At 43.1% G+C, this 18516-nt stretch overlaps 1 protein-coding gene across 1 annotated transcript in view; it reads left to right on the top strand.

The window, feature by feature from the left end:
- Positions 1-18436, top strand: part of LOC142379021 (apoptosis-stimulating of p53 protein 2-like) — a 31899-nt gene extending 13463 nt beyond the window's left edge. The window contains exons 4-18 of the mRNA XM_075464082.1: positions 546-622; positions 849-950; positions 6356-6530; positions 7791-7981; positions 8341-8505; positions 8663-8882; positions 9080-9202; positions 9553-9659; positions 9963-10359; positions 11941-12719; positions 12824-12961; positions 13739-13872; positions 13970-14136; positions 16097-16296; positions 17218-18436. Coding sequence (XP_075320197.1) covers positions 546-622; positions 849-950; positions 6356-6530; positions 7791-7981; positions 8341-8505; positions 8663-8882; positions 9080-9202; positions 9553-9659; positions 9963-10359; positions 11941-12719; positions 12824-12961; positions 13739-13872; positions 13970-14136; positions 16097-16296; positions 17218-17259 — 3017 coding nt within the window. The 3' untranslated portion in view covers positions 17260-18436. The remainder of the gene's footprint in view (positions 1-545; positions 623-848; positions 951-6355; positions 6531-7790; positions 7982-8340; positions 8506-8662; positions 8883-9079; positions 9203-9552; positions 9660-9962; positions 10360-11940; positions 12720-12823; positions 12962-13738; positions 13873-13969; positions 14137-16096; positions 16297-17217) is intronic.
- The last annotated feature ends 80 nt before the right edge of the window (positions 18437-18516 follow it).

Genomic DNA, 18516 nt, shown 5'->3' with positions numbered 1-18516 from the left:
TTTGCCGCCCTGACTCAAGCTGCTAAACAGTACAGTACAGTCAATTTTGTATGCAGACCAAAACCAGATTACTTCACTGGATAAGTGGAAACTTTGTCATGCTGGTGATACTAGATAATGATAAGATTAATTAGGAATTATCTTTCCTGTACCATAACCATCTGCATGAAATTTCACTGTGATTTATTAAGTCCTTATTGGTATATTTTGTACTGAGGTGCTGAAGTGACAGACCCATGTCAGTATCCTCAGGGTCATGCCAGTGGGGTGGTTCAAAATGTAAAGACCTCAAACAAAGAAACCAGGTCCTATTCATACCCTAAGCTACGTGCAAAACAACATGTCGGTTTTAAGGTGTTATTTTCTTTATATGGTTCCTGTAAGGAAACTGGTGGACATACTGGTGCCATGTTGAGATCTCCTATGTTTTCTCTGAACCCACTGGTACCATATAGCACAAGACTGACCCTTCCAAGTTCATGCAGCATCAATCAGGTCTGACTTCTCCCAAAACATACTATCAAGCACCATGTGTTTGTGTCCAGATGGATCCAGAGCTGCAGATCAGATGATGAAGAGGAACCAGGTGAAGGCTTCTGTGGAGAGATGTCTAGAGAATGGGGTGAGAGACTTTTAATCAATGTCCGATAGGTGTATAGCTTCCGGTACAGCCAGATTGGTTTGGCTTAGTGTAATGGCTGGAAGCGGGGTAAAACCGCGAACATTGCTGGAAGTTGCACATCACGGCTACTACTACTACTTGCGCTGATGTGAGGGTTGCACTGGACAATGTGCCTCAGAAGTTAGCGGTCATGTGAAGGTGATCTCTGACTGACTGTGTGTTGCAGCTGACAGCTTCTCGTCTGGACGTTACGCTGAATGAGCTGCAGGATCTGGCTGCCCGACAGCAGCAGCAGATCACAGCCCAGCAGCAGCTGCTGGCATCCAAGGTACAACACACGCAGCATGCTACTACTAAAGCCTTGTTTCCACTATGCGGTACGGGTCGGGTCGCTTTGGGGTCAGTTTGCGTTCCCCCTGTACAAAGGGGACCCTCAAGTGCGTGCTGAAGCGTAAATAGCAAATAATAGTAAATAACATCCAACTCCAAGCTTCTTCAGCTTAATGCGACACTGGCTCGCGGTCCGGTTGAAACCACTCTGCCATTTTTGAGGCAATCAGCTGGAAAACCTTTTCATTTTGCACAGCGCCATCGAGCTCCTGCTGCACAGCCTCCTCACCAACAACGGAGAGCAGAGCCTGGAGCCGGTCCTGTGTGCTAGGTACCCCAAGCAGAAGGGTTACAGACATGGTAACGGTACGGATCGGTACGCTTTCGTGGTAATGGAAACACTGAAATAAGCGAACCGTTCCGACCCGACCCGTACCGGACTGCATAGTGGAAGCACGCCATTTGGCTACTATTCTACTTAAAATGTACTTTGTAAATATTTATCATTATTAACTATTTTACCATATAAAAAACCCGTAGGATAAACATCTCGTGTTTAAGTCACCTGAAAGAACAAGTAAAATTACGCTAATGTTGCTTTTCCTGCTGCTTTCTGCTCATATTCATTCTGCTGTTCAGCATATCATTACTACTGTACATTGCTTCTGTTTCTAGTAACAACTCGGTTTATTGTTAAAGGATAAGACCGGTTTTTTGACATTGGGCCCTTGATTTCACATTATAGCATGATGTTCTACTCACCCCTGCTTGTTGTTTGTCATTTGGAGCTGTTCCGAAGATATTCGCGAGGCGTCTGGCTGCTCTCTTGAGATATTCGGCCATGAAACGGTTTCCTATGGGCAAGCTCATACAGGCACAAACTATGCTGTTTATAATTTATTAATTACTCTACACTAGAACTGATAACGTGGAGGTGCGTCGCTTACTTAAAAAAATCCGGGTTATTGTAATTTTGATTTTTTTGTCGTAAAGTGGGTGTTACTGACGTCCTCGTCGTGCTACTACCACAGACAGCCCACAGACCTGCTGCCTATTTATTCATTCGGCTAAAATTCAAAATTAGTAACCCGGATTTTTTTAAGTAAGCGACGCACCTCCACGTTATCAGTGCTGGTGTAGAGTAATTAATAAATTATAAACAGCATAGTTTGTGCCTGTATGAACTTGCCCATAGGAAACCGTTTCATGGCCGAATATCTCAAGAGAGCAGCCAGACGCCTCGCGAATATCTTCGGAACAGCTCCAAATGACAAACAACAAGCAGGGGTGAGTAGAACATCATGTTATAATGTGAAATCAAGGGCCCAATGTCAAAAAACCGGTCTTATCCTTTAAAGCACCAACTCACAACATATGTAATCTAAAGAGACTTTAGACAGAATGTAAGCTACATAGAGGCTTGAAGGAGAGTCTGTGTAACTTTTTTCAAGCTTTGCTCTGTGTGCTATTCTTTTCTATTGTGAGTTTCTGACTTGTCCTTGCATCAAATTACCTGATTTGAATTCACGTGAAACCCATTATTGGGAGCACTTGTTTCTACGGTTGTGCCATCCAAAAGCAATCAGGGCTGTGAACTGCCGAGTCACTCCCTTTAATGGCCGATACCTTTGTCTGTGTTCGGTGGGCGGTTTCAGCTGGGCGCAATCACTGAAATGCGAGAACAGCCGTGTATGATAAAGGTATCTATAACACTGACTGCTGAAGCATCAGTGAAAGCTGTCCTATTGTCAAAGCGATGTGCCACTGTCCAATTCCTGTTATCTCCGGTTTGTTCAGATGGCATAGAACTGCCAACATGCATCATAACCTGGCTAACATCCACCAAATATGACAAACCACACTCACGGGAGCCTTCCTCTCTGTCGTGGCTGTGGAACTGCCAATCCGCAGTGAACAAAGCAGATTTCATTGCTGCTTATTCTAACCACCGGTCTCTGGACATCCTGGCTCCCACTGAGACCTGGATCAAAACAGAAAATAATGCTACTCCAGATTTGCTCTCCCCCAACTTCACATTCATTCATACTTCACGTCCATCACTGACCTGCGTGGGCACAAACTGTCTCCTTCGGTCAAGGGCCTTAAGAACCTCCAACATGTCTACCGGCTCAGGTGCAACAAACTCCACATGCAGAATTCCTACTGCACTATCCTGCTCTCTGTATTCCCTGGTTAAGGGTGCAACAAACTCCAAATGCAGATGTCCTACTGCATCATTTCACTTTTTCACCCTTCTTTCTGAGAGCAAGGTTTTAAAACTCCTAACATGTAGCCGACCTACTACGTTCATTCTAGTTCCTGTTCCAACCAACTTCTTCCAAGCCATACCAACAGTCACACATGTGCTTAACGCCGCACTGCCCTTTGGAATATTTCCTTCGGCCTTCAAACGGGCACGAGTAGCAACGCTGCTAAAAAAGCTTTCTCCTGCACTGTGCTGTGATGGAAGTCTTAAAAGAAACCAGAGCTTCAGGTCAATCCTCGGTGCTCATCCTGCTTGATGGATCAGCAGCATTTGACTCAGTCAAACACCGTATCCTTTTATCTATACTCTCGAACATGGGCATGATGGGCAAAGCACTCCCTTGGTTTGAATCCTAGCTCACTGGACGATCGTTCAAAGTGTCCTAGTTGGGACAAACACTGGCATCTCACTGTCTCAACACAGGGGTACCCCAAAGCTCGGTGCTCGGGGACCTTTCTCTATGACATCTACAACGCCTCGTTAGGCCTGATCATCCACTCATATGGGTTCTCGTATCACTTCTAAGCAGATAATACCCAACTCTATATGTCATTTGATGGGAGCTAGTCCATGGTCTCTGTGTGAATTTCAAACTGGATCCACATGGATGAGAGAGCACCTCCCTCCAACTCAACCTCTCCAAAGCAGAACTGCTGGTCTTACCGGCCAAGCGAACCATACAACCCAATATCTCTGTCAAAATCAACTTTTTATCGCTTGTTCCTTCTCAGGTTGCAAGGAACTTGGGTGTCATGATTGATGACCAATTGACTATCTCTGAACATCTGGCCTCTGTTGCCAGGTTTTACTGCTTTGCACTATTCAACATAACAAAAATCCAGCCCCTGGTACAAACCATGGTAATTACTCGCCTTTACTACTGCAACAACCTTCTAACGGACCTCCCAGCTTGTGTAATAAAACCGCAACAGATGGTCCAGAACGCGGCGGCGTGTTTGGCTTTCGATCTCCCTAAAAGGACATATGTCACCCCTCTGTTCATTGAGCTACACTGGCTAACTGTAGCTGCTCGCATCAGATTCAAATCCATAATGCTAGCCCACAAAGCAATTTCTGGGTCTGTTCCCACCTACTTCAACGCTCTCATACAGACCCATGTTACCCCTCCAAGGAACATCGTCTGGCGCTGCCACCCCCACGTGCGCAGCACTACAAACTATTCACATCCATAGTCCCCCATTGGTGGAACGACCTGCCAAGTGTTACCAGAGCAGGGGCGCCTCTATCTTCAAGAAGCTCTTGAAAACTCTGCTTCCCCCGCCCCCATTCCAATTCATCTCTTCACCTGCACTTAAGTAACCTAAACATTAGCACTCTTCATCTAGCTGCCTCTTGAGGTTGTAACTGTTTATTGTAAATTGTTCTTTAAAATATATGCTATTGTTAATTCTCCTTTTTCCTTGTAAGGTGCTTTGAATAAAAGCATCTGCTAAATGCAAAAAAGTAAATGTAAAATGTATCTAAACAAGTGTGACATTAATCAAATCGAATTATTATCAAATTAGAATCCAGTTGGGGCGGTCGGTGGCGTAGTGGGTTGAGCAGCCGCCCCATGTACAGAGGCTACAGTCCTCGCTGCAGCTTGCCCGGTTCGAGTCCCGCACCGGACGGCCCTTTCCTGCATGTCTTCTTTTTTGTAGTATTAAGTATTCATTAAGTATTAATTAAGGCTTAATGGTGTTTCCTAAAGGGGGCACTGTTAGACCTGGCAACGCAGCCCGCTTAAACCTTGGTCACACTTGATTACACTTGACCGCAGTGCACGCTAGCTCCTTTAGCCAGCGCGAGATGCAGGCACAATGGATCGGTTTTTAATTAAAAAAGGGCAAAAACCAGCACAAAAACATGCTCATCTTGAATGTCTCACTATGATTACAACAACAAACTACAAATACAACACGAAGAAAGTCAAGGACATGCATCCTAGCTTCCGCTCATCCCAGTATTAAGGTAAATGTGGTCTTAATTGAAAATGTTGTTTCTTTTTTTTGTGGGATGTTTTATATGTAGAAATGCATATTTGCAAAAGGTGACTTTAGTATGTTGTTGTAAAAGTGGCTCTTCCTTTGATTTTGCTCTGCCAATGTGGCTCTTGTGAAAAAAATAGTGAGTATCACTGATCTACATGGACCAGCTGGAGGATGAGAGGATAGGACAGAGAGACAAACACAAAATCCTATGCAAGGGATACCTACAAAGCAAGGGGGAAAAAAGGAGGGCGCTTGAAAGAATTTATTAACTACACCAATGACATGTGCTTTTACTCACTATGTATTAGTGAGAAAAATAGACCCAAGAGATTCATCCAATCCAATCCAATTTTATTTACAAAGCACTTTACAATAACCTCAGTTGACCAAAGTGCTGTACAGAAAAATAAAAATTAAAAGTATAAAATACAACAGACCCCAGCCTTTCACACAGCTATATAACAGCTATATAATTTAAAACAATAATAATACTTAAATAAAAAAAATAAAAATAAGTATACATTCAACATCTCCCATCTTGTCGAAAGCCATGGAGAAGAGATGTGTTTTAAGATGGGATTTAAAAACAGACAGAGAGGAAGCCTGTCTTACGTGGAGAGGCAGATTGTTCCACAGTTTAGGAGCTGCCACAGCAAAGGCACGCTCACCTCTGAGCTTGCGCTTTGTTTTCGGTACATTCAGGAGCGGGGGGGGGGGGGTGTATAGGGCTGTAGCAGCTCGGAGAGGTAGGATGGTGCGAGACCATTGAGGGATTTAAAAGTATATAAAAGAATTTTGAAACCGATCCTAAAATGTATGGGCAGCCAGTGAAGTGAGGCTAAAATGGGCGAAATATGCTCGTATTTACGTGTGTCAGTTAAAATTCACAACTGAGGGCGTGGATTAGGGTTATCCCTGAGCCATCCTTATCTATAAGCTCTATCAAAAATAAAGAATTAAACCTAATCTTAAAGCAACTTTAGTGTAGCTGTGAAGCTATATTTTTAAATGTATCTAGATGATTTAAATAACTGAGATCTCAGTAGTCCTGTCTAAGCTCCAGATAAAGTTTTCAAATGATTTGGCCCCAAGCAAGTGCTCTGGTTAAATTTGTCCATTTATTGAAAGTACGTCTGTGTGTTGCAGGAGCAGCAGCTGCGGTACCTGAAGCAGCAGGATCAGCAGCAGCATCAGGAGGTGTCTGAACAGGAACGACTGAGACAGCTCAGAGAGAACGCACACAACCAGGAGGCAAAACTGCGTCGGGTCCGGGCGCTCCGGGGCCAGGTGGAGCAAAAACGTCTCAGCAACAGCAAACTCGGTAAGAAGGCTGGGTGAAAGGCTGGGGTTATGTGTGCACAAATTTTGTACCAATGTTTCTTAACATTTTGTGTTAAAAGTTGTATTGGTCTAAACTGTGGATGCAGGTACTGTCCTATCAGCAGTGTAGCAAGACTGTGAACCGGGACATGGATGTAGTGTCTTGGTTTGGAATAATATGAAAACCTGACGCCATCAGTTACTGCCAAAACACATTTTTGCCAGCAGACATTTTAACTGGTAATGGCAGAAATATTAAAAGTGCGGAAAAGTTTCTCAATGATGGCTCAGTTCTGTTCGATGCCAGACTTGTGAGTTAGACTGCACTATACAAGAGCACCAAACAAAGCTTGCTTATACTGTATGCGTTTGTTTTACTAAACTAAAGCATTACTTTTGGATGATTGTAAAATGTTGTGTGGCTGATTGCGTGAATACATTCAGTAATGTAACAGACGCTTGTCAAAATAATTCATACAGAAAGAAATAGTTTTCTTGGGAAAAACTTGTTTTGGTATCAGTAAAGGAATGTCTTTACATATCAGCGACAATATTGAAACATTTCAAATTAAACACTGCTCTTAAATTTGTTGGGTTAAGCAAGTGGCAAGCATCAAGAGTAGGACAACTGTTTTGTATTTTATAAAAATAACTTTTATTTTCTAAAAATGAGATTGGCTCCCATTAGGCTACAAAAGTCTGGGTTTGGGTAATGAGGTTCCCAGTTGAAAGTTACTGTATCACATGCAGTTTGTAATCAAAATGCAAAATCACTATCAGCAACAGCAAGATGTATTAAGTGTACAGCTTCAACGGTAATCCTCTCAGAGCCATATGTGTTGACAGAGCAGATGATGTCCTGGAATATGAAGTGGAATTAATGAAAACTCTCCATCAGACAGCACCAAGCAGATCAGATAGATCTGACCGTATGTCAGAGTCACCATAAAGAAAATGACAGGATTTGCATTCAGTCACTGGCCTTTTCAGATGTAACTGTGCCTTTCATGCTTTCATAATGCATTTAAGCCAAAAGTCAGGGTGCTTTATATGCAGCTTCAGTTTCCTTTTGCCCAGTTTTCTTATATTTCATCACCAAATGCAGATGAACGCATTGTTGCTTTTGAATTTTTGTGAAACGGTTATAAAAAGTTGGGAAAACAAAAAAAACACCTTTCTCAAAATAATGATTAATTCTGTCCCCTGATGTCATACTCACTTTTGACTGAAATGACTGTTTGCCTGCGTTCATCTGTGTCAGTGGAGGAGATCGAGCAGATGACCAGCCTGTTCCACCAGAAGCAGAGGGAGCTGCTGGTGGCTGCAGCCAGAGTGGAGGAGCTGGGTGACCAGCTGGAGGCACTGAGGAGCAATAAACTAGAACCTCCTTTTCCTCTCCACCACGACATGTCATCCACAGCTGAGCTGGAGCGCCTCTACAGAGAACTGCAGGTGAGATCTCAGATGCATGAGAAAAATGATGCATAGGTTGTTATTTTTTTTCAAAGCTTTGGTTTTTAGGCTTTATATATGACGAGTACGTGTGATGCAGCCAGTGTTCATGCAGTAACAGTTCTATTTGTTTTTCACAGAGATTATGTTAGAGCTCAGACTTATTGGAAACTGATGAAATTACAGGTCAAAGGTCAAATAACGAAGGGGGGGGGGGGGTAGAAATGGCCCTTCCAAACGCTGTCAGCGCTGCCAACTGCTGTGAAATTCCATAAATGAAATTGGATTTGACTTAGTGAACCCCTGCAGAAATCCTATTTTAATTTCTATCCCTAACCTGGCACCCTACTCCTTCTCAGTTGAGGAACAAGCTGAACCAGGATCAAAGTGTCAGGCTACAGCAGCATAGAGATAACCTAAACAAGAGGAACCAAGAGGTGGCTGCAATGGACCGGCGGCTGGCTGAGCTCCGACAGCGGCTCTGGAAAAAGAAGGCTGCCCTGCAGCAGAAGGAGAATCTGCCAGTGAGTTTACTTAACCAAAATACAATTAGGCACAAAAACTTTTTCAACATTCTTTGATACGAACACAATAGCTCATCTCCATCACCTTTTTTCTCTTAAGGAATCTGACAAAAACAAGTTTCCACCTGTAGCAATTATTTGCTTCCTTTCTGTATAGGTGGCTTCAGATGGCGTGGCCTTTCAGCATAGTGTTAGCTCCAAAGTGGCAGCAGTGGGGCCATACATCCTGTCATCTTCTACTCCATGCTCCCAGGGGCCTCCGGTGCCAGCCCGCCAAGAGATGCTGGTGAAGCCGGCATACCCAGACGGCACTGCCACCTTGCCCATGCCTGACTCATCCCTGAAGCCACCACCCAGACCACCCAAACCTGCCTCAAGTATGTAACTTTTTGGTACATTTTTCAGATAGGATAGGGAGAAAAGGACATTTTTCTATAAGAAGTTAGTTATTTAACCGCAACCTACACATCTTTGACTCGGTCCAAACATCCTGAGGCATTGTTTGGCCATGTATCAGTCACATCAGAACTAGTACCCACAATGAATTATATATGAGTTTCTCTGCTTTTAACAGGTTTGAGCACCTCAAAAATGAACAAAATCTCTGACTGGAGCAACTCGTATTCTGAGTCCAGGGGAGGTAACGGGCACGCCTCCACTCTCCCTCGGATGTTCAGCCTTAGCTGCCGCGACTCAGGTCAGTTGGTGTCATTTTGCTAAGGGAAGACTCCACCACGTTTCAGTCTTTGATGAGAAGCTACGCCTTTTCTTTGCATTTAATGGTTTTTTTTTTGTCCTTTTCTGATAGCTAAATTCTTAGTCTACATTGTTACATAGTGGCACCATAATTTCAGACAGTGACAGTACCAATTTGAGGGTGGTCTGCTTTCATAGATAGCCCTATTCTCATGTGTATTTAATTTGATAAAACAGAAGATAAGGAAGACCTGAAGGGATGCAGTGAAGCTATTTTCTGTCTGGAAGAAGGACAGGTTGAGTTTAAGAAAGCTCCCAGAACACGTTGGTGAATATCACTTTTCTTTGTAGGTGGTGAGACAGTCCAAGACCACAAGGGCCTCTCTGAGTCTGATGTCCCACCCCCTGTCCCCTCACGGTCCAGTCACACCACTGGGAACCCACTAAGGAATAATCAGGTATCAGCTGACTTTCACCTCATGCTCATTAATCTTCTGGATGGTGAAAAAGAATGAACATAGAGATAGTTCTGAAATCTGATCAGCATCTCTGTATGACAGCGGGTATTAACAATAACAATTCATCTTGGGGATGGATATCAAGGATGGATAATTAAGTGGATGGATACAAGGGATCTGGAAAAATACATCCAGTTTTACTACAAGATATTTTGTATTTCAGTGCATCATTCCACATTTGATTGACATAATGTTTACGTTAATCCTTTGTGTTGTCATGTATGTTCTTTGTTTCACATTCAGGCCTCAGGAAAAGGTCTGTCCAAGATGTCAGTACCTCCTCCACTTCCCAGCAAGACTAAACCGTTCACCTCATCTGGCCCACCAACCTTCTCTAAGCCCCTCTACAGCACTGGGACCTTCCCTGGTAAGGTCAAGGCAATTGGGGGTCACCTCCGGCCTCCAGGACTTCTCTCCAGCCACAGCAATACCCTCCCTCTGCCCAACAAACAGGAGAGTCCTCCAGCTGCTGCTGTGCGACCCTATACCCCTGACCTCTCAGACGCTCCTCCTCCTGTGCTGCAGAAGCCTCAAACTTTAGCGGCTTCATCAATCTACTCCATGTACACACAGCGGGCTACACCTGGAAAGGGCTACCAACTGGGTGGCCAGGGCACACTGCCGCGCAGCCAGACCCGAGGTGATGCTCTGATTCAGATGCAGCTACTTTTACTGTTTTAAAAAAAAAAAAAAAGTATAAAAGTATAGTCCAAAAGACTCATAATGTTCGTGCTCATTACATAAACACAAAACTTTTTGACAAAATGGCAAAAATCCTATCCATCCATTTCATGTAGCTACTTTATATTTTTCAGGGTAGTGGGGGTGCTGGGGCTAGTCACAGCTGAGAAGATGAGATAATATTTTCTGTTGCGTCCTTTTAAATTTCCAAACTATATTTTCTAAGAAAGGCCGTGGGTGGCAACAGGTGGTTTGATTCTTGCACGCACTTCTGACTTGATTGTTTAAAAAAATATATGTAGTATATTTCCAACAAAAAATATGAGCAAAACAATAACTAAAAATCTCTTACAACTTAGATGAAAAACGAAAGTTAACTTAATCTGATTTTACAGGCTCAAAAAAATCATTTTACCAAAACCTCCCATCTTCACACCGGACATTTGACAATCAAAAAGCTCTTCCAACACGCCCCTGGTGTGTTCTTAAAGGGGAACTCTGGGGCATTTGAAGCGCAATCCCATTGCTAGAGGTTGTCAAATACTGACAGTAGGACACAGACTGGTGCAAATCGGCGCTCCCTGTGCGGAGATTGCGCTGTTTGCGCAGCCTGTCATGCTAGCCAAATACGTGGTGGCCAAGGGGCAAATAATAAACCTTCCACGTAAAACAACAACTTGCACACTGCAGAAACATCACACCACTTTATAAACCATCCGACAATAAAGTCACAAGCCTTACCATCAAAACCATATGCATGGTTCTCACATTACTGGCATGGGGACGTTACAAAACAACTTTATAAACAGCATGTAACTCACCGGTGGTCGGTATGCGCGCACATGTGAAAGCCGAAAAGAGTCAATGGACGATACTCCCATATACAAAGCAATTATCTTCTCTAGAAAAACTGCGTTCAAGTATTTAAAACATTACAACAATATTACTGGGCATGTATTGTTGTATTGTATGTATTGTTGACAACCTCTAGCAATGGGATTGCGCTTCAAATGCCCCGGAATTCCCCTTTAATCTCTCTAATTAATGGGTGGGTTTAAAAGTTACCAAAATAATCTAAACAATTTCAAATATAAAAATGAATTACAGATTATGATTCCAAACTAACTAAAGTATATTCTACCTGCCCAAAGAAAACTAAATTGATAGAACTTATGATTTACAAACATAAATGGCCACAACATTCTCTGTATGGGCCCCCCGTTCTGTAGCAAAAAGAGACAGTCATGAACGCTCATGCCTGTGTCTAAGTTAGAATCACAAATACAACTAACATGCATGTTATTCGACTGTGGGAAGAAACTGGGGCACCTGGTTATTAATAATATTATGATTATGGCCACGCGTGTCACATTATGTCCAGCAGGGAGGTTCCGTTTTGTTTGTTGAATGTCTAAGATCAAAGGATGTCTTACATTGAACAGATTATAAGCTGACTTGAGGGTTATTGTTGCTACAGTAAACTTGACCTTTTTTCCGAAACTCCTCCCGGTGTCACTACTCACTTTCTCTACCTCCACAGTGTATGGAAAACCGGTCCTCCAAGCCAGTGGGGGGCAGCAGTCGGTTGGCTCAGACAACATTGTCTTGAACTCTGGATTTTGTGGCTCTGATGGGAGCGAAGGTGACAACAACTTCCCAAGTACAGGCGATGGACTTGGAGGAGACACAACAGAACGTCTAACCCCTCGACCACTAAGCCCCACCAAGCTCCTCCCCTTCCTGTTCAACCCTCACAGGAACCCCAGCGATGTTGACCTGGAAGCTCTCCGCCGCCGCCTGCATCACGCTCCCCGGCCCCTGAAGAAACGCAGCTCTATCACAGAGCCTGAAGGCCCAGCTGGACCCAACATCCAGAAGCTCCTCTACCAAAAGACCACTCTGGCTGCCATGGAAACAATCCCCATGGAGACAGTTAGTCCAGCAGGGACATACATTCAGCTCACAGTTGCTGATGATAGGAATGTCAGTGAAGATGCAACTTCCAGGACTGAGGACAACAGTGTAACTGACTTCAATCAACAGCGAGCTGAAAGCCCAGAGGGCAGCGTGACTCCACCCCCACTGCCCCCACGCTCACCCATCTCTGATACCAGCAGCTGCTGTTCCTTACCCCCCCCACAGGAGGGCAAGGAAGAGGAGGAGAAATGTTCATCTATCTTAACTCACCAGGACCAGTTCCCAGAGGAGTTCCCTCCATACCCGCCCCCACCGTATCCCAGCTGTAGGGAGGTGGAGCAGGGGGATGAAAGCCTCAACCTGCGGCCGCCGGAGATCACGGGACAGGTCACAGTGCTGCCTGTGTGTAGATTTTGATTTGTACCTAACTTTTCAGTTCATCTAAATTACAACAATCAAAAAGAATTTGCTTTTTTAAATTGCTGTTTCTCGGCTCCATGTCTTAGGGAAAGAAGTCGATCCTCCATAAAGCAGGCTTAGAGCGGACTGACCACGGTATGCGGGTGAAGTTCAACCCTCTGGCCCTTCTGCTGGATTCGTCCCTGGAGGGCGAGTACGACCTCGTCCAGAGAGTCATCTATGACGTGAGTCTCACTGCTGTCTGGTCCTACTCTGTAGACCCACCAGGCATAAGCCTCGCTTCCACTGTCAGTACGGTTCAGGTCACTTTGTATCGGTACGGGTCGGGTCGGATCGCTTTGGGGTCAGCTTGCGTTCCCACTGTACAAAGGGACCCTCAGGGGTGGGCGGAGTGCGTGCCGAAGCGTAAATAACAAATAACATCCATAATTTGGAACCACCTCCAAGCTTCTTCAGCTTAATGCCACACCGTCTCGCGGTCCGGTTGAAACCACTCTCTGCCATTTTTGCGGCAATCAGCTGGAAGACTTTTTCGTTTCGCACAGAGCCATCGAGCTCCCGCTGCACAGCCTCCTCACCAACAACGGAGAGCAGAGCCTGGAACCGGTCCTGTGTGCTCGGTACCCCAAGCAGAAGGTTTACAAAAATGGTAACGGGTTCCATGGGACCGGTACGCTTTCGCGGTAGTGGAAACACTGAAATAAGCGAACCGTTCTGATCCGGACTGCATTGTGGAAACACGGCTTTAGAGACACTTGTAAATCTACTAACATTTTTATTAACACAGAAACTGTGAAGAACTTGTTATGTCTGTAAAATGTCAAAGGTTGTATTTATTTTTTGTGGATGTTGAATCTTTTTGTTGGAAAGTTGTAACTGATATTTACATAACATCAGAACATTTGAGCCTGAAATTTTCCATCATAAAAGGTATATCAGTGTCAAATTCTTGGTTTCAGATGGATACAGTAGTTGTGACAAATCCCATGTATGTCATGCAGGTGGAGGACCCCAGTATGCCAAATGATGAGGGCATCACGGCACTGCACAATGCTGTCTGTGCTGGCCACACTGAGATTGTAAAGTTTTTGGTTCAGTTTGGCGTCAATGTTAATGCTGCCGACAGCGACGGCTGGTGAGTCTGAACCAGAGCAGTCCAGGCCATTAACAATCACCTGCAGTTAACATCTGCCATCATGTCCATGTGTAAAATGACCTATGTCCATTTCCAGGACCCCCCTTCACTGTGCTGCTTCCTGCAACAACGTTCAGGTCTGTAAGTTCCTGGTGGAGTCGGGGGCAGCTGTTTTCGCCACTACATATAGTGACATGCAGACAGCTGCTGACAAGTGTGAAGAGATGGAGGATGGCTATGCCCAGTGCTCCCAATTCCTCTACGGTGAGACCTAAATCATAATGCTTTGCATTACGGATATACATGATATGTAACATTATGAGTGAAAACCGAATTCAGAGGATGGTCCTTAATGCAGCATAGCTGAAGAAGCCTCAGACTGAGACGCTGTTGATTTATAGGTAAATTGTGCAGAGGATGTGTAGTGTTGTTCATCATTTTGAATAGTTTGCGCAACATTTATTTGTTTATTTATTTTTTCAAAAACAACTCTTGAGAATCCCATAGCAGTTCCTAGCACAGGACAATTTTCTTTGTCAGCTCATGAGATAAGTTTGTTGATTAGAAGATTAGAAGAGATAGAAAATAGGTTTAACCTGTAATTGCCTACATGGCCCTTTACTTACATTCTGTGCTTTATGAAAAATTTGATGGTTTTTAGGGACTTCATGCTTTAAAGGAATTTCTCATAACCTTTCATGGACTTTATGTCACCGAGAGAGATTCGTGGGTGGACACACGAGTTCAAGCAGTTTTAGGAATTTCAAAAAAAGTAATTTCAAGGAAAATCACTACATAACTCCAATTTTTTCAGAAGTTGAGAAGTCAATAAGAGGATTTGAGCGGTTTTCCCGCGCTTTGATTCCCAGTGGATATTTTAGGAAGCTTTCAATGCTTTCAATGAGTCCCGCTCTGGCAGTTATGAAAACTCATAACTGCCCCCCCCCCCAAAAAAAAAATTTGAAATCTATTAATATGCTAATTGGTCCCGCCCACATCTCTGCATGCCAAGTATCAGAATGGTATTGTGTTCATCACTTTCTATGGCTTTAAACAACATTAGAAGGGCACTGCTTGCTGGCCAATTGCTGGTCATTTTATACCGTCACAGAGGTATCCATTTCCTTTTTAACGCAGATGGACATGCAGGCCTTTAAAAAGTTAACAACGCGCAGGCTCCTGTGATGAAACCTTATTGGTTGAAAGTTAGTTTGAGTCAGCTTTTGTTAAGACTAGTGCTGTAACAAAGCATGATTGTGACAGCTAGATCCAGGAGGCCCTGACAAAAACTCACAACTAAGAGGATAAAATGCTAAAAACCTAAGCAAAGAAGCACAGTGGTAGAAAATGACCACAGATGAATTGAACAAACTTCATCATTTAACACGGAGTTTTACTCAGTCACAAAGTAGATCTTTGTCCACTTTGAATTAAAGCTAAAGGAACAACAACAACAATGCTAACACAGCCAACAACAGCTCACAACTCACTTGACTGGCCCCAAGTGACAGCAAAACTCCAGAACATTTGGAGGGGCAGTTTGTGAGGCACCAATGGAGAGTGTACAGAAAACAATGTTCAGTACATTAGGCAACAAGCAGATCTAGATCTCCACTGCCAACTAGCTTGGGAGTTTTTGGCTTAGTGCTTGGTAGACGTAAGCTGGCCATTTGGGCTTCTGTAGCTCCTTAGATCTGGATTTGCATGGTAGAAAGCTAGCTGGGAACTCAGAATCTAGCTGCGCTAGCTCCAGAGAATTGATTCTTGATCTCTGGAGCCATGGGGACCTTACAGCTGTGAGCCTCTTGTTTGACTGAGAGCTGGCTTAGCTAGCTTGGCCAGCTCGAAGCTCTGGAGGTTCCCCTCATTCGCCTGATTTCCCCGTTGAGCCCTCAAGAGTGATTGCTTGGCTCTTCAACAAAATGGTATATTCAAGAAGTCAAAGGAAATATTTGTGAGGCAGGTTTAATGCCAATTCATTCAGCTAATTCTAATCGAATTAAAGACGAGGATGCTCATTTTCGTCACATATTTTTTTCCTCACCTACCAGGAGTCATAGATCAGATTCAAGGATTTATTAGGAACTGATGCTATTCAACCAGGATTTTTTTCTTACATGCATCAAAAATATCGACATTTAAAGTTGGACTCTGACTTTTTGATTTTCACAAGCTGGTTTAATTATTATTATTTTTTTTTTTGCCTCTCTTTGTGTCACCATAGGTGTTCAGGAGAAGATGGGTGTGATGAACCGCGGTGTGGTTTATGCACTGTGGGACTACAAACCTCAGAATGATGATGAGCTTGGCTTCAGTGAGGGTGATTGCATGACTGTGCTGAGAAGGCAGGATGAGGTCGAGACGGAATGGTGGTGGGCGCGATGTGGCGATAATGAAGGATACATCCCCCGCAACCTGCTGGGGGTGAGCTGACCAAGTCAAGTTTCCTTCCAGTAGCTGTTAGATCTCAAAGAAACACTGTAAACTGAAAATGCTCATTACTGAGGTATTGGTTTTCAATATTCAAATTCCTAAGGACTTTCTGGATTGAAGCCTTAAAACACGAGAAGCATTAGAAAATTCCAAAATATTGAGGCAGAAACATTTTTATCAAATGAGTAGCAATTTTTTCAATATGTAGTCATGCCAATAGTTTCTACACCAGCAGGCTTCCCGATCTTAAAAAAACAAACTAGTAGTTTAATTTCACATGCATACAAGCCATATTGCAGCAAATGCGATGCATGATTTACAAATAACTGAAAATAATGCTGGGGCTATTTTTAACATACACTTTCATGTCTACTTACCATTACAACACGTGCTGTGGTTGGAAAGTAAGATGTTTTCCAAATATTGCTTAACGGTTAAGGGATTATTTTGTGACATTTTTCATTCTATAAATGCCAAGTATATTAAAAAGAAAAGCTTTTTCAGTTTCAGATTTGTTATCTTAGGAGTAACCACAAGCTTTAATTGATTGGCAGATAATTGCACGCTGTTTGTATTCATATTGTACACAGCTGCCCAACTTTTTGGGGCACATGTTGAAAGATAAAGTTCTCTGGGTTTCCTTGGCGGTCTCTGGTTCTTGTGCAGTGCCACTCATTCACACGAGTTTCTGAAGGCATGTCTAAATTGACCACCTTTTTAAAAAGATTTTAGTCTGAAACTGTTTAACTGTTGAATGAAGCATTGGCAGTGTAGCTTTGTCCAGTTGTCTCCAAACAACATTTGTTTTCATGAAGTATAAAAAGCAGCTCTGAAAATTCTGTCACACAGCAGTCTTATGCAAGACATTTATCTTAATGTGTTAATGAGAAACTTTTTCCCTTTTTCTTCCAGCTGTATCTGAGGATCAAGCTGCGGCAGAGGAGCCTGGCTTAACTGGCCTATGATGTCTCCTTCAAAGGGCCAAAATGTTTTCTGGAAAGGAGGAGCAGCAGCAGAATAAACCCTCAGAGTGTGAGACTGCTGATGAGGAGGAAACTGTTTTCTGAACTGCCACTGGAAATCTATTGAATATTCAACCTCAGCACAAAGAATGTATCACACGAGAACAGCAGGAGAAACAGCAAGACAGAAAAAATAGGACTTTACCTGTTTCCTTTGTTAAATGAAAAAAAATCAGTTTGCCACACTGTACAGTATCAGTTGTACTGATGATTTCTACTTAAATTTTCTCCAACAAAGCCATTCTGCAGAGCTAAAAAACTGACAAAAAAATGGGATTATGCCTTGGTTTCTTAAGATTTTTTTTTTTTACTTTCCCTTTTAGTTTGTAAAGTCACAGTTGACTGATGAAGACGTGAACTATTGGGGGTGATGCATACTGCACATGTCGCCCAGGCTGGAATTTTTACAACTGAACTAACTGGCCACTGCAATTCCTCAACCGAGTTATTTTCAGCAAACGTATCCTTGAGACTGGCAGATTTTGGAAATGTAGCAAAATGTCAAACAGCTGGCAGTTTTGTTCATGATTATGTCTTGCTGTCGCTCAGCCTCAGAATCCTCTAAAGTCTACAAGCACAGTGCTGTGAGTCAACCAGACGGCAAGAATAATATTTTGTTGAAATTGGTTTAAAATACATATTTAAAACATGCAAACCCCACGCAGAAAGGCCCCAGCCGGGAGTTGAACCTGGAACCCTTTCGCTGAGGCGACAATGCTAATCACCACACCACCATGCAGCCTTGTTTAATCTTATTTATGTGAATAAGTTCCCAGTTATTGTTGTGCATGATTTTGTTTTGAAGCTTTAACCAAATCCAGCTCAGGACATGCAGGTTCAGCTCAGCTCAGTGAACAGGCTGACATTAAAGTTGCTTGAAAGGATGTGCTGTTTGTGTTCAGGAAAGCATTTGTTCTGAAATAATATGGAAGTTTTTTTTTTTTTTTTTTGTTACTGTTGTTACTATAATTACTTGAATTCATCTTTAGGTTACAAGAATTCCTGTTTTGATTTCCTGATTTTTAAAAATGAACACGTAAAGCCAGAAACTGCTTTAGATTCCCTGCAGAAATTAGTCTACACCAGCATATGCGTCATATGAGAAAATTTACATTTCTAATCACATACGAGTATGTGCTGTGTTGAAATTGATCGTTGTTACAGAACCCTTGAATGAAAATGGATTCTT

Source organism: Odontesthes bonariensis, chromosome 4 (genome assembly GCF_027942865.1).
Source record: "Odontesthes bonariensis isolate fOdoBon6 chromosome 4, fOdoBon6.hap1, whole genome shotgun sequence".
Taxonomy (NCBI): domain Eukaryota; kingdom Metazoa; phylum Chordata; class Actinopteri; order Atheriniformes; family Atherinopsidae; genus Odontesthes; species Odontesthes bonariensis.
Note: the sequence above shows the minus strand (reverse complement) of the source record. Positions and strands in the feature narration are given on the sequence as shown.